This window comes from Erinaceus europaeus, chromosome 12, assembly GCF_950295315.1.
Source record: "Erinaceus europaeus chromosome 12, mEriEur2.1, whole genome shotgun sequence".
In the NCBI taxonomy this organism is placed as follows: Eukaryota; Metazoa; Chordata; class Mammalia; order Eulipotyphla; family Erinaceidae; genus Erinaceus; species Erinaceus europaeus.
In genome coordinates, this window is record NC_080173.1 from 66,080,790 (window position 1) to 66,094,921 (window position 14,132).

Below are 14,132 nucleotides of genomic sequence, written 5' to 3' on the forward strand. Positions count from 1 at the left end.
TACAATACTAATTGATAGTTTAATTTGTGAGAAATGTAGAAGTGACTTTTTGGAATCTTGTTACTTTTCTAAGTTTTTAAATGCATTGCGACATAAAGAATTAACTAATTATGAGACAAATCTAATTTTTAAATTCACATAAAGAGGGATTAAGCAGTGGTGCACTTGGTTAATCTTACACATTTTTAAAAATTTTATTATAGGACAGAGACAGAGAGAAATTGAGGGCAGGGGAGTTGAGAGGGAGAAAGACAGGGAAACACCTGCAACCCTGCTTTATCACTCGTGAAGCTTTTCCCCCTGTAGGTGGGGACCAGGGGCTTGAGCCTGGGTCCTTCCACATTGTAATGTGTGCACTTAATGAGGTATACCACCACCTGGCCCTAGGCTTGCACACTCAAGTGTGCAAGGATCCAGGTTCAAGCCCCTGGTCTCCACCTGCAGGAGGGAAGCTTCACACGTGGTGAAGCAGGGCTGCAGGTGTCTATCTGTCTCCATCTCTCTGTCTTCCCCTTCCTCCTCAATTTCTCTCTGTCTTTATCTAATAAATAAATAAATATAAATGTTTATTTTTTAAAAAATCATATAAAATTTCTTCTTTTAAATAATCATGCAGAAGGACCCAGGTTCAAGCCCCTGGTCCCCACCTGTAGAGGGAAATATAGACTCAAGATTGAATATGACTTTCTGTGACAAAGTTTATTCTATAACTATATCATATTGCACTTCTGATAGATTCTCTTAAATATTTTACTAACACAAGGGAGTAAGAGAGAACCAGAACATATGCCACTCTGGCACATGCCATACAGAGATTCAAATGGGGCCTTATGCATTAAATCTAAAGCTTTAGCCTCTGGACCACTTCCTGGGTCACGGAACTACTGGGCTCCTTTATTTTGAGGATGAAAAGTTTCATGGTTTATAAAAGTAAGATTTTTAGCTTTTTGTAAATTTCTGCATTAGGATTATTGAGTGGTTTTCAAGTTATGAGACCCCACGTGATTTACTTTAACAAAATTTGTTAGCTAGAGGGCCAGGTGGTGGTGCACCTGGCTAAGCACACACATGACAGTGTGCAAGTACCCCCAAATTTAAGCCCCTGGCCCCCACCTGCAGGGGGAAAGCTTCACAATTGGTGAAGCAGGGCTGCAGGTGTCTATCTCTCTCTTCCTCTCTATTCCCCCCTTCCCTCTATCTCCTCCTCCCCACTAATTTCTCTCTGTCTCTATCTAGTAATAAATAAAAATATTTTAAAGGAGTCGGACGGTAGCACAACAGGTTAAGCACATGTGGCGCAAAGTGCAAGGTGCAGTGCAAGGATCCCGGTTCAAGCCCCTGGCTCCCCACCTGCAGGGAAGTCACTTCACAGGCGGTGAAGCAGGTCTGCAGGTGTCTTTGTCTCCCCCTCTGTCTTCCCCATCTCTTTCCATTTCTCTCTGTCCTATCCAGCAACGACGACATCAGTAACAATAACTACAACAATAAAAAAGGGGCAAAAAAAGGAAATAAATAAATATTTTAAAATATTTTTAAAATAAATAATAGCTCGTGACCCAGGAGTAAATTAAAAAAGTTGAACCCTCAAGCATGTTATCCTGAGTTTGATCTCTGACAGTATATATGCCAGAGTGATGCCATGATTTTCTTTTCCCACCCTTCTCTTTCTCATAAATAGTTTGTTGAATTATTTATTTGATAGAAACAGAGATCTAAAATGAAGAGGGAGATCGAGAGGGGCACTGCCTGTGAAGCTTCCCCTCCAGGTGGGGGTCAGAGGCTCGAACTGCGGTCCTTGTACAGTGTAGCATGTGTGCTCAACCAAGTGTACCACTACTCCATCAATAAATGAATCTCTAAAAAAATAAATAAATTGGGTGGGGGCTGTATTATTATGTGAAAACTGAGAAATGCTATGTATGTACCAACCGTTGTATTTACTGTTGAATGTAAAACATTAATCCCCAATAAAGGAAAAAGAGAGAAAGCTGGAAAAATAAATAAATAAATAAAAGGGCCTAGTGATGGTCTACCGGGTTAAACACACATAGTAAGAAGCGTGAGTACCCTGGCTCCTCACATACAGGGGTTTGCTTCACAAGGGGTACAGCAGGTCTTCCGGTGTCTTTCTCTCCTCTAGCTTCCCCACCCCTCTCGATTTCTGTCTGTCCTATCAAGTAAAACGGGGAAAAAACGGCTACCAAGAGCAGTGGATTTGTAGTGTGGGCATTAAGCCCCAGCTATAACCTTGGAGACAGAAAATAAATAATAAGGCAGAGGGCAGATAGCATAATCATTATGCAAAAGATTTTCATGCCTGAGACTCCAACAGAAGTTCCAGGTTCAGTCTCCTGCACCACCATCAGCCAGAGCTGAGCAGTGCTCTGGTTAAAAATACATAAATAGGGAGTCGGGCGGTGGCGCAGTGGGTTAAGCACACACAGCGACCGGTGTAAGGATCCCGGTTCGAGCCCCCGGCTCCCCACCTGCAGGGGAGTCGCTTCACGGGCGGTGAAGCAGGTCTGCAGGTGTCTATCTTTCTCTCCCCTCTCTCTCTGTCTTCCCCTCCTCTCTCCATTTCTCTCTGTCCTATCCAACAATGGCAATAATAACCGCAACGAGGCTGCAACAACTAGGGCAACAAAAAGGGGGAAAAAAGGCCTCCAGGAGCGGTGGATTCATGGTATAGGCACCGAGCCCAGCAATAACCCTGGAGGAAAAAAAATAATAAATAGGGGGGCCAGGCGATAACACACTGAGTTAAGCAAACGTGGCACGAAGTGCGCGGACTGGTGTAAGGAATCCAATTCAAGCCTCCAGTTCCCCACCTGCAGGGGGGTCACTTTACAAACTGTGAAGCAGGTCTGCAGGTGTCTATCTTTCACTCCTCTCTGTCTTCCCCTCCTCTCTTGATTTCTCTCTGTCCTATCCAACAACAGCAATGGTGACAATAGCAATGGGAAAAACTGGCCTCCAGGGGCAGTGGATTCGTAGTGCAGGCACCGAACCCGAGCAATAATCCTAGAGGCAAAAATAAGTAAATAAATAAATAAATAAATAAATAAATAAATAAATTCATTAGCTAGTGATATACAGAGGTTAATTCACTTTTTAAAATTATCTTTATTTATTGGATAGAGACAGCCAGAAATAGAGAGTGAAGGGGGAGATAAAGCGGGAAAGAAGCAGAGACACCTGCAGCCCTGCTTCACCATGTGTGAGGTGTTCCCCCTGCAGGTGGGGACCAGGGACTTGAACCTGGGTCCTTGCACATTGTAACATGTACGTTCAACCATACATGTTACATCACCCAGGTGCACCATCACCCAGTCCCCTAGAGGTTAATCATAACATGCTAAAATGAGATGTGAAAACCCTACTTAGAATTTATTACTGCTTCTACTACACTCTTCCAAAACAATAAATTTAGAGCCAAGAGATATGGCTGTATTAGACTACTAACTTGAATGCTTGAGGTCTGAGATGCCATAGATTCAATCACAGCACCACCTTATTATTCTAGAGTTGTTTTTTTTTTTTTTAATGCTAGGACTTAAGGAGTCATGATTCTCTTTCATTCTTATTCTCATAATCTTAAAATAATAATAATAATAATAATAAATGCATATCCTGGAGGCCAGGCGGTTGTGCAGCAGGTTAAGCACACATGGCCCGAGTACAAGGACCGGCATGAGGATCCTGGTTCAAGTCTCCGGTTTCCACCTGCAGGGGGGTTGCCTCACAGGCAGTGAAGCAGGTCTGCAGGTGTCTAGCTTTCTCTCCCCCTCTCTGTCTTGCCCTCTTCTCTTGATTTCTTTCTGTCTTATCTAACAACAACATCAATAATAACAACCACAACAATGATAAAACAACAGGGAAACAAAAGGGAAAATAAATATTTTAAAAACGTAAATGTAAAAAAAATTTTTTTAAAAAAACATATGTATTTATCTCATTCACTTACAGGTCAACTATTTATTGCATTAATGTTAACAGCTTGCTAGCCGGTTTTTTACAGGGTAAAATTGAATAATAGGTTTTAGTCTTAGTGGTACATTTCAGTAGGCACCTGAACACTAATGACTTGCTGCCTTTCATTCTGCTTCTGCTGAATATTGATACTCAGCGCACATTTTATTATTGTCCTAGTGATATTTGAGATGAAGTTCTATAGTGCATTCATAAAGAATATAATAGCTCTAGTTCGGAATTAACTGCTAGTAAGAGTGTCATCCAACCTAACAATTAGTTTTGTCTTATAATTTTTCCTGCTTTCTGTATATGTACAGTAGGCCAGATAGCCTACTGTACATATACATTATAAAAACACACCCAAGGCAGGTGGTGGGGGATTCCACAAAATAGTCCTTTCCTTTCCTTTTGAAATTATAAAAAGTCCAAGGGACTATCCAGGTTCTTTTCTACTCAATATTTATTTGCAGAGAGGATAGTGTAAATTGGATACAGTGTAACAAGATTAGGACTTCTGGTCTAAATTAACAGGCATGGTATAATTTACATAATTTTACTTTTTGTTTTTATAACTTATTTTTTGTAACAAATAACTTTTTTAAATTAGGGGGGTTTTTTGGATAGAGACAAAGAAATTGATAGAGAAGGGGAGATACAAAGGGAGACAGAGGGGAGTTGGGTTGTAGTGCAGCGGGTTAAGCGCAAGTGGCACAAAGCACAAGGACCAGCATAGGGATCCGGGTTTAAGCCCTGGCTCCCCACCTACAGGAGTGTCACTTCACAAACGGTGAAGCAGGTCTGCAGGTGTCTATCTTCCTCTCCCTGTCTCTGTCTTCCCCTTCTCTCTCCATTTCTCTACAACAATGACATCAATCATAACTACAACAATAAAACAAAAAGGGCAACAAAAGGGAATAAATAATAAGTATTTTTTAAAAAGGGAGACAGAGAAAAAGACACCTGCAGCCTTGCTTCACTGCTCGTGAAGCTTTCCCTCTGCATGTGGGGACTGGAGGCTTGAATCCCAGTCTGTTCACTGTACCAAGTGCTCCACTGCTCAGTCCTTCATACATCTTATCTTATTTCTATACCTTAGGTAGTAAAATCACCTGGCATGTTTCTGTTTGCTTGGGAAAACTAGTGTATAGACTATTGATAGATAAGGAAAAATCATAGTGATATATCAGACCTCTTGTACTAATTAAATCCATTTAATCAATGGTTATTTGCCATTTGAGACTTGTTTACAACTCATAGATCAACAGTTCTTAGGAAGTTCAGACATAATATACCATTGGTTATAGACCTGAATATATAACACAAGTGTTTATTACACTATTATATATGTTTATGTCTATATCTTTATAGAGTTATGAACAAAATGATTGGATTTCCTTCATTGAAATATAAAATATAGCACATTTTCCCCATTTTTATGGCCATACCTAAATGTGTTTACTAGTTTGAACTAAGCCTCCATTATGAAACTGAGTAATCAAAGAAGTTCTCTGAACTGTATTACCCAAACTGCTCACAATTCCACCAAAGGGGGAGTCGGGCGGGTAGTGCAGTGACTTAAGTGCAGGTGTGGCTCAAAGCGCAAGAACCAGAGTAAGGATCCCAGTTCGAGCCCCTGGCTCCCCACCTACAGGCAGTGAAGCAGGTCTGCAGGTGTCTTTCTCTCCCCTTCTCTGTCTTGCCCTCCTCTCTCCATTTCTTTCTGTCCTATCCAACAACAATGGTATCAGTAACAACAGCAATAGTAACTACAACAATAAAAAACAAGGGCAACAAAAGGGAATGAATAAATATGTTTTTTAATTTTTTTAAATATTTTTTAAAATAAAAAACAATTCCACCAAAGGTAGCTTTGTTTAAGATTTAGAGCTTTACAAGTAAAAAGTGTGCATTTGCATATTGGGTATGCACTAGATCTAAATATATTTGCATTCTCTAATTTTTTTTTAGATTTATTTAATATAAGAAAGAGAGGGTGAAAGAATCAGAGTATTTCTCAGGCACATGCAGTGCCTGAGATTGAACTCAAAGCCTCATGTTTGAAAGTGTAATACCTTACCAACTGTCCTATGTCCCGTGTTAATAATTTTTTAAAATATTTATTCCCTTTTGTTGCCCTTGTTTTATTGTTGTAGTTATTGTTGTTACTAATGTCATGGTTGTTGGAAAGGACAGAGAGAAATGGAGAGAGGAGGGCAAGACAGAGGGGAAGAGAAAGACACCTGCAGCCCTGCTTGTGAAGCAGTTTCCCTGCAGGTGGGGAGCCTGGGGCTTGAACTGGGATCCTTGTGCTGATCCTTGTGCTTTGTGCCACTTGCACCTAACCCACTGCACTACCGCCCGACTCCCAGAATTTTTTTTTAAAGATTTATTTATTGGGGCTGGGTGGTGGCATACCTGGTTAAGCACACATGTCACCATGTGCAAGGAACCAGGTTCAAGCCCCCGAAACTTCACCTGTATGGTGGAAGCTTCACACATTGTGAAGAAACGCTGTAGATGTGTTTGTCTGTCTACCTCTCCTTTTCCATCTCAGTTTCTCTGTCTCTGTTCTAAGAAGTAAATAAGATTTATTTATTTAGAACTGGGGAGATAGCATAATGGTTATGCAAATAGGATTTCATGTCAGAGTCACCAAATGCCCCCAAAATCCATAACCCAAGGGCGTCGGGCGGTAGCGCAGCAAATTAAGCGCATGTGGCGTAAAGCGCAAGGACCGGCCAGGATCCCGGTTCAAGCCCCCAGCTCCCACCTGCAGGGGGCGTCGCTTCACAGGCAGTGAAGCAGGTCTGCAGGTATCTGTCTTTCTCTCCCCCCCTCTCTCTGTCTTCCCCTCCTCTCTCCATATCTCTCTGTCCTATCCAACAATGACGACTCGGTTACAACAACAATAAAACAAGGGACAACAAAAGGGAATAAATATTTTTAAAAATCCATAACCCAGCAGAAACAGCACCCAGAGCTGAGCAGTGCTCTGTTAGAATAAAATAACTATTATCTATTTATTTACGGAGAGAGAACCAAAGCACTGTTCTGGCCCATGCAGTGCTGTGGGTTGAACTCAGGACCTATGTTTGAGAGTCCAGTGCCTTGTTCCGTACACCACCTTCTGGACCTCTGCTTAGTTTACTAAAATTTCTGATGCCATCATAAGTCATAGCTAAGTAAGGCTGTGGTCAAAAACGAACAAAAAATAGGAGTAGCCTGAGAGATGGCACAATAGATAGTGTGTTGGGCTTTTGGGCATGGTGTCCTGAATTCAGTCCCCAACATTGCACATGCTAGAGTGGTGCTCTTGTTCTCCCCTGTTCCAGTCTCATAAGTGAACAAATAAACCTTTCATAGAAAATTAAGAGGGAAAGAAAAAACTACTTCTGTAATGAACTAGTTAAAAATGAAGAACAAGTGTTTTTTTTTTTTTTTTTTTAATTTATTTTCCCTTTTGTTGCCCTTGTTTTCTATTGTTGTTGTTATTGATGTCATTGTTGTTGAATGGGACAGAGAGTAATGGAGAGAGATGGGGAAGACAAAGAAGGGGAGAGACAGACACCTGCAGACCTGCTTCACCGCCTGTGAAGCGACTCCCCTGCAGGTGGGGAGCCGGGGGCTCGAACCGGGATCCTTACGCCGGTCCCTGCGCTTTGCGCCACGTGCCCTTCACCCGCTGCGCTACCGCCCGACTCCCAAACAAGTGTTTTTTATAGTGGCTTCCATTCACTACAGAGGTTTAAAATGTATTTCATCGGGGGTCGGGCGGTGGCGCAGTGGGTTAAGCGCATGTGGCGCAAAGCGCAGGGACCGGCGTTAAGGATCCCCTTACGAGCCCCCGGCTCCCCACCTGCAGGGGAGTCGCTTCACAGGCGGTGAAGCAGGTCTGCAGGTGTCTGTCTTTCTCTCCCCCTCTCTGTCTTCCCCTCCTCTCTCCATTTCTCTCTGTCCTATCAAACAACATCAACAATGGCAATAATAATAGCCACAACGAGGCTACAACAAAAAGGGGGGGAAAACGGCCTCCAGGAGCGGTGGATTCATGGTGCAGGCACCGAGCCCAGCAATAACCCTGGAGGGGGGAAAATGTATTTCATCAGGAAGAAACCTTGGGGAGGATAAAATTAAGTTGACACATTATTTGTTTTTGGATGACTCATTACCTCTTACATTTTTTAGGCCTCTTTGCACCTTCACGTGCCTTCAGTGCAATCCGACGAGCTGCTTCACAGTAAACACTCCCACCCACTTGACTCAAATCAGACTTCAGATGTCCTCAGGTATCCCTTTTTTTTTTTTACCACTAATGGATCTTTATTGTAATTTAAAAAGATTATAAAATTGATCTTTTTATTTCTTAGTTTGGACAGCAGTTTACAGTTCTGTGTCTTGGATTGCTAGATGGGTTACATCAGTCAGAATTAGTGCTTTCCTTTCTAATGTATATAATTTCCTCTTGAGAATTTATTTTTGTGTAGTTGGGACCTTACCTATGCATGATCTCACAATTCCAGTCTGCTTTTTTCATTCATGGAGAGACCATAGCATCAGTTTCCCATTGTACTGTACCACTCCAACATGATACTGGGCCATTGCAAGACACATGCTCTACCCATTGAGCCATCTGACCCTTGAAAATACTTTTTATGAAAATTATGTATCTTGCAGCCCAAGTGATTGCACAGCATTACACTCTCAAGAATGAGGTCCAGGGAGACAGGTGGTGACATACCAGTTAAGTGAACACATTACAGTGTGTAAAGACCCAGGTTCTAATCCCTGGTTTCCCCTCCCCTTCCCTCACAGGGGGAAGTTTCACAAGTGGTGAAACAGTGCTATAGGTGTCTCACTTTCTCTGTTCCTCCATTTTTATTTCTCAATTTCTTTCCAACTTTATCCAAAATAAATAAATAAAATAAAATTATTTTTTAAATGGGGGGGGGGGGCAGGCCGGCCACAGTGGCGCACCTGCTTAAGCACATACACTACAGTGTGCAAGGATCCAGGTTCAAACCCCTGGTCCCATCTGCAGGGGGAAAGATTCACAAGTGGTGAGGTAGAGCTGCAGGTTTCTCTCCCTCTCTATTTCCCCCTCCCCTCTTAAGTTTTCTTTGTGTATATCCAATAATAAATAAATTTGAAAAGTAATAATTATGAATGAGATCCTGAGTTTGAGTGACATTGTATGTGCCAGACTGATGCTGTGGTTTTTCTCATCCTCTTCCCACCTTTTCCTCCTCCTCTCTCCCTCCACCCCATTAATAAATTTGAAAGGAAGGAAGGAAGGAAGGAAGGAAAAGGAAATTACTTGTATTTAATTAACCTAAGGACTTGTCATCATTTTAAAGTGACTTCGAATCTTTTTCATTATAAATAAGCATATGACTCATTACAGTTTAATGGCTTTTCAGGTTTGTTTTGGAACAGTACAATGCACTCTCCTGGCTAACCTGTGACCCTGCAACCCAGGACAGACGCTCATGTCTCCCAATTCATTTTGTGGTGCTGAATCAGTTATATAACTTTATCATGAATATGCTGTGATCTTCATTTGATGGAACTTTGCAAGAAAAGAACAAGGGAAAAAGATATTTCACTGCAAGATCAAGTTACAGATATCTCCTCAGTGAAACTTATTTGAAATGGGGTCTAATTCTTATTACTTCAACAAATATTGTTTTGACTTAAGGGGAGGGGCTATAACCTGCTATTTTTCACGGACTATAATGAACTCTTTAGGATGATAACTGATCATACAAAGCGTATTATAACATTTTCGTAGCAAATTAACTTTTTTTTTCCAGTCACAGTATTTGTGAAAAGTAATGAGCCATAGTACCCAGTCAGTTAAATGAATATTCAAAGCATGGAGAGGAAACACGAGGAACAATGAATTTCAACGTATGGCTTCAGAACATCAAGATGTTCTTGGATTATAGTATCTAGTATTCAAAAATGCCTGCATCTCTTATTTATTGTAAGTTTTTAAATGTATAAATTGTCTTATATTTCTTAACCTCTTTTATAAAAAATTTCCTAGAAGGTTTATACTGCCTTCTTGCTTTAAAGCAATTGGTCTAAAATATATGTAATCGTCTTAATTAAAAAGTTGCAGTAGGGTTGCTTTTAGAGTATTATTTTTTTGTAAGGGGGGTGGGTGGGACAGTAAATTTGTATTGTCTCAATGTACAGTTTAATGGGGATAGAGGGGGAATAATGTCCATACCATTGTGTGTGGAGGATTTACAGCTAAGCTGTAGTTAAAGAGTACATGTACAGTAATGAAGTTCACTGTGTTTATAAATGGAAAAGGTACCGGGTCTTACAACATTTTATATATCACACCTTTACAGAATAACACGATGGCAATATACAAGTGATATTGTTAGGTGGTTTAACTTAGAATAAAATGAGAATTCTTCAGTTATATTTTGTACTATGGTTTAGGGCTATGACTAATATTTCAGGCCATTTCCAGTGAAAGAAACCTAGTTTTACAAGAAAAACATTTGCTACTGAATGCTTAAACTAATTTTGGTGTTAAATGTTACATGCTTAATTTTTTTTTTTTCATTTTTAACAGTGGCACATCTAGGCATGGGGATATTATTAATTATGGAAATTATCTTCAGGATCTACATAAGATGGAAACTTAGCCCAACTCTAGGCATTTTGCAAATTATTTTAAGAGCAGTCACTCGAGTGTTTTGGTTTTTTTTCTTTAAATTAAATATTGGGAATGTGTGAGAGAGTAATAGGTATGGGTGTGTGTGTGTGCAATCAAACTGTGGTGTAAATAGATTCTCAGTGAATTCTGGTATTCAGACTCTATTCCACTAGTTAAAGAACCATTTTCTAAACTTAATGTGTTTATTTTTGCCTTTATTTATTTAATTTTCTTGGTTTGGAGATGGCAGTCCCAAACACCAGAGTCTGTACTTTTCCTGTATCACAGCTCAGATTGAGGTAGGGCATATGCCATGGAGGTTCTCACCTCCCTAAAGAAGGGACTTGAATTTTAGGGACTTTAATTCACCCCTTCCTTCAATACAACTTCCCCCTTCTTATTTGCACATGCCAAGATGATTTCTTTTATGCAGGCTTTACCCTTGACAGATCAATTCTACAGTGCAACTCACAGAAAGTCCAAATTAACCTTTTTGTTGCTGACTTGGGTTCATTAGTCACTAAGTCTACTTAACTTTCTTGGAAGCAGTCTAGCAAAATTCCAAATTTGTTCCTTCATTGAGTCTCTATATGGATACAATCAATTTATTTACAAAACTCTTAAGGCATTTTTTTAACTGAAACTTTTGTAAATACCATATGCTTAAATACCACTTTCTTATGATAATTTAACTTCTTCAAATTGAAGCATTAGCAAGTCTTTTTTTTTTTTTTTTTTCTATAAGGAAAACAGTTGTTGAAACAGGTCTTCAGAAATCATCTCTTCAAAATTACAATGCAATCATAATGGTCAGCATATTTTGAAATTAAAATTCATTATCTTCATTTTTAATTATGCTAATGCTACAGATTATGTTGGCATGTTTTATACCTTTAACTTGTCTGAGATTGGAGGGGAAAGATTATTCTTTGGAATTCCTATAAAATATACTTTGTTATATACTTAGCTCAGTAGTGACTTAAAAAATAAAAACTGTATTCTCAGTTGTTTAAAATCATTACCCTATAGTAACCACACCTCAGTTTGAAAATAGATTTTTTTTTTAATTATTCCCTGACAGTTTATTTTATATGGAGCCATAAGGAGGGAACCCAGCATACAGTTCTTTTTTTAATCTGGGAATCAGGGAATAGCTCCAAAATTAGATAATTTATTAATAAAATTGTTTAAGTTCCCACTCAACTATAAAATTACTCATAGCCATTATTTGGGAAGGTCAGGAGACTTTTGTCTGGGGGGAGAAAGAGAGGGAGCTTTTATAGAGGGTGATGGATCTGATTTAACTGATTGAGATATTGTCACAGACAAGTATAGGTAGTTTTGTTTTAGTAGGTAAGCAAGGTAATTATGTTATACCAGTTGATCACCAACACTTTGACTTCTTTGTTGCAGTGCTAATGTCTTTTGTGTGTGTGTGAGTGTAGTTAAATCATTACAAAGCAGGGTGGAAATTTACTATTTTGGCATTTAAAAAATTGTTATTTAACGTCTGCTTCCAGCCAGTGAGAAACATCTAGCCATACCTTTCTTATGCAAGCCATTCAGTTATCAGGACTGTGAATTAACACTGTATGAATAAATTCTGTACACCTTATTGTTTGGCCAGAAGGCCACCAAGTGTACTTATATGTAATCCTTAAAGTAGCTGTAATTTTTAATCTTTATAAACTTTTCTTAAACCACTAAAATTAAGCTCTTACTACTTAGTCAACTATCCTCAGCTGTATTCGTACTCAATTGTCAGTATGGCACAGATTACTGTATTAAAATATTCTCCTTTCATCTTCATATTTACCTTCTGGGGTAATTTTTTAACTTAATGTGTTACTACAGAGATTTGCAGATCTTTAATCAAGCACTATGTTAATACTGTAATATCAAATACTATGTTGCATTATTTAAAAATGTTCAAATTGAATACATTAAAAGGAAGTTTTTAAATACTGTTGCATCATATAATTTGCTACTCTATAATATGGCATCGCATATCAGTCTGTTAATACTTTCAATGTTGCATGAGTGATGTTTTGGTCTGGGTTTCATCTTTAGGTTGTAGTTTTCCTAAACTAAGGAAAATGTTTTTAACATAATTTATTTTGTCTTCCCCACCAAAACAAAAATCATCTGGAAATTTTAACTGTTTAGTTTTCTTGGTGTTTTAATGGGCCCAGAACTGTAGTTTTCTTCTTTATTTTTTCTTCTCCTTCTTCTTCTTTTTCTTTTCTGGAGTATTAACTGAAAAACTGGATTTGGGACCTAAAATACTCCTCAGGTTGATTTATCCATGAAGTTTTAAAATAGCTTTAGTTTTCAAAGTAAACTGGATTTGTGGACCTTAAAGTTACTGAATTTAAACTGCAAATTGTAACGTCATTACTGGACATGTCAGCATCAACCCTCTCAAAATAGCTTGGTCACTTTATGAAGGGGTGTTTTAAAGTTGTTGTTTAGCAGTGACATTTAATACGGTCCAATTGCTTTTTTTAACGTGACAAAAACAAAAAAAGAATAAGGAACAAACACTATTGCTGCCGAATGCCATAACACTGAGTTGTACAAATTGTGATTGAGGAAATGAAAAGGTTTATACTTTTTAAAAAAAACAAAAAACAACAAAAAAAAAAATTCAGATGGAATAAATTATTCATGAAGCCTTCCTTCCTTGTGGTGTCTCATTCTGCCAAATATTTTTATCTTAAATCTGTGTAAGTGAATAGCACTATCATTGTGTCATTTATAAATGGAAACAGACATCCTAAAAACTGATGGCATTTTAACTTATCTGTATCAGGCACTTCTTAAAAAATTCTTTATTTTACAGTTGACAGTAAATACAATAGTTTGTACATGCATAACATTTCTCAGTTTTCCACGTAACAATGGTACATAAGTAACATTTCTCAGTTTTCCACGTAACAATACAACCCCCACTAGGTCCTCTGTCATCCTTTTCCAGAACCTGTACTCTCCCCCTCTCCACCCACCACAGAGTCTTTTACTTTGGTGCAATACACTGTATCAGGTGCTTTTGAAAATATTTGTTTATTTTTTCACTGGGCTTTATTTTGTCTGATTTTTCAGATAGAAAGGCAGGGAAAGATACCATAGCACTGAAGCTTCTTCAGTGTGGTGAGGACTGGGCTGGAACCTTAGCAGATGACAATGATATACCAAAGTACAATATATAGGAAATATGTGTATGCATCTATGTTAGTTCCTATTAAATTGAACAATTTAATAGTTTCTTAGTCTAAAAAAGCACCTTCAAATAATTTAAACAGCTGTCCTAAAATCACATAATGTATCTGTAATATAAGAAAAATAGTTTAGAAACTAACAGAGCTGGGTGTTGGCATACCCAGTTGAACACACACATTACCAGGTTTAAGGACCCTAGTTAGAGCTCCTGCTTCCCACCTGCAAGGGTGACATATCACGGGCAGTGAACAAGGATTACAGATGTATC

At 38.9% G+C, this 14,132-nt stretch overlaps 1 protein-coding gene across 2 annotated transcripts in view; it reads left to right on the forward strand.

The window, feature by feature from the left end:
- The window catches only part of MED13 (mediator complex subunit 13), a 124,331-nt gene extending 111,008 nt beyond the window's left edge, over positions 1 to 13,323 (forward strand). For both annotated transcript variants that reach the window (XM_060203870.1, XM_060203871.1), the window contains 2 exons: positions 8,158 to 8,258; positions 9,390 to 13,323. In XM_060203870.1, the coding sequence (XP_060059853.1) occupies positions 8,158 to 8,258; positions 9,390 to 9,522 (234 nt within the window). In that variant the 3' untranslated portion in view covers positions 9,523 to 13,323. The remainder of the gene's footprint in view (positions 1 to 8,157; positions 8,259 to 9,389) is intronic.
- Positions 13,324 to 14,132: the final 809 nt, after the last annotated feature.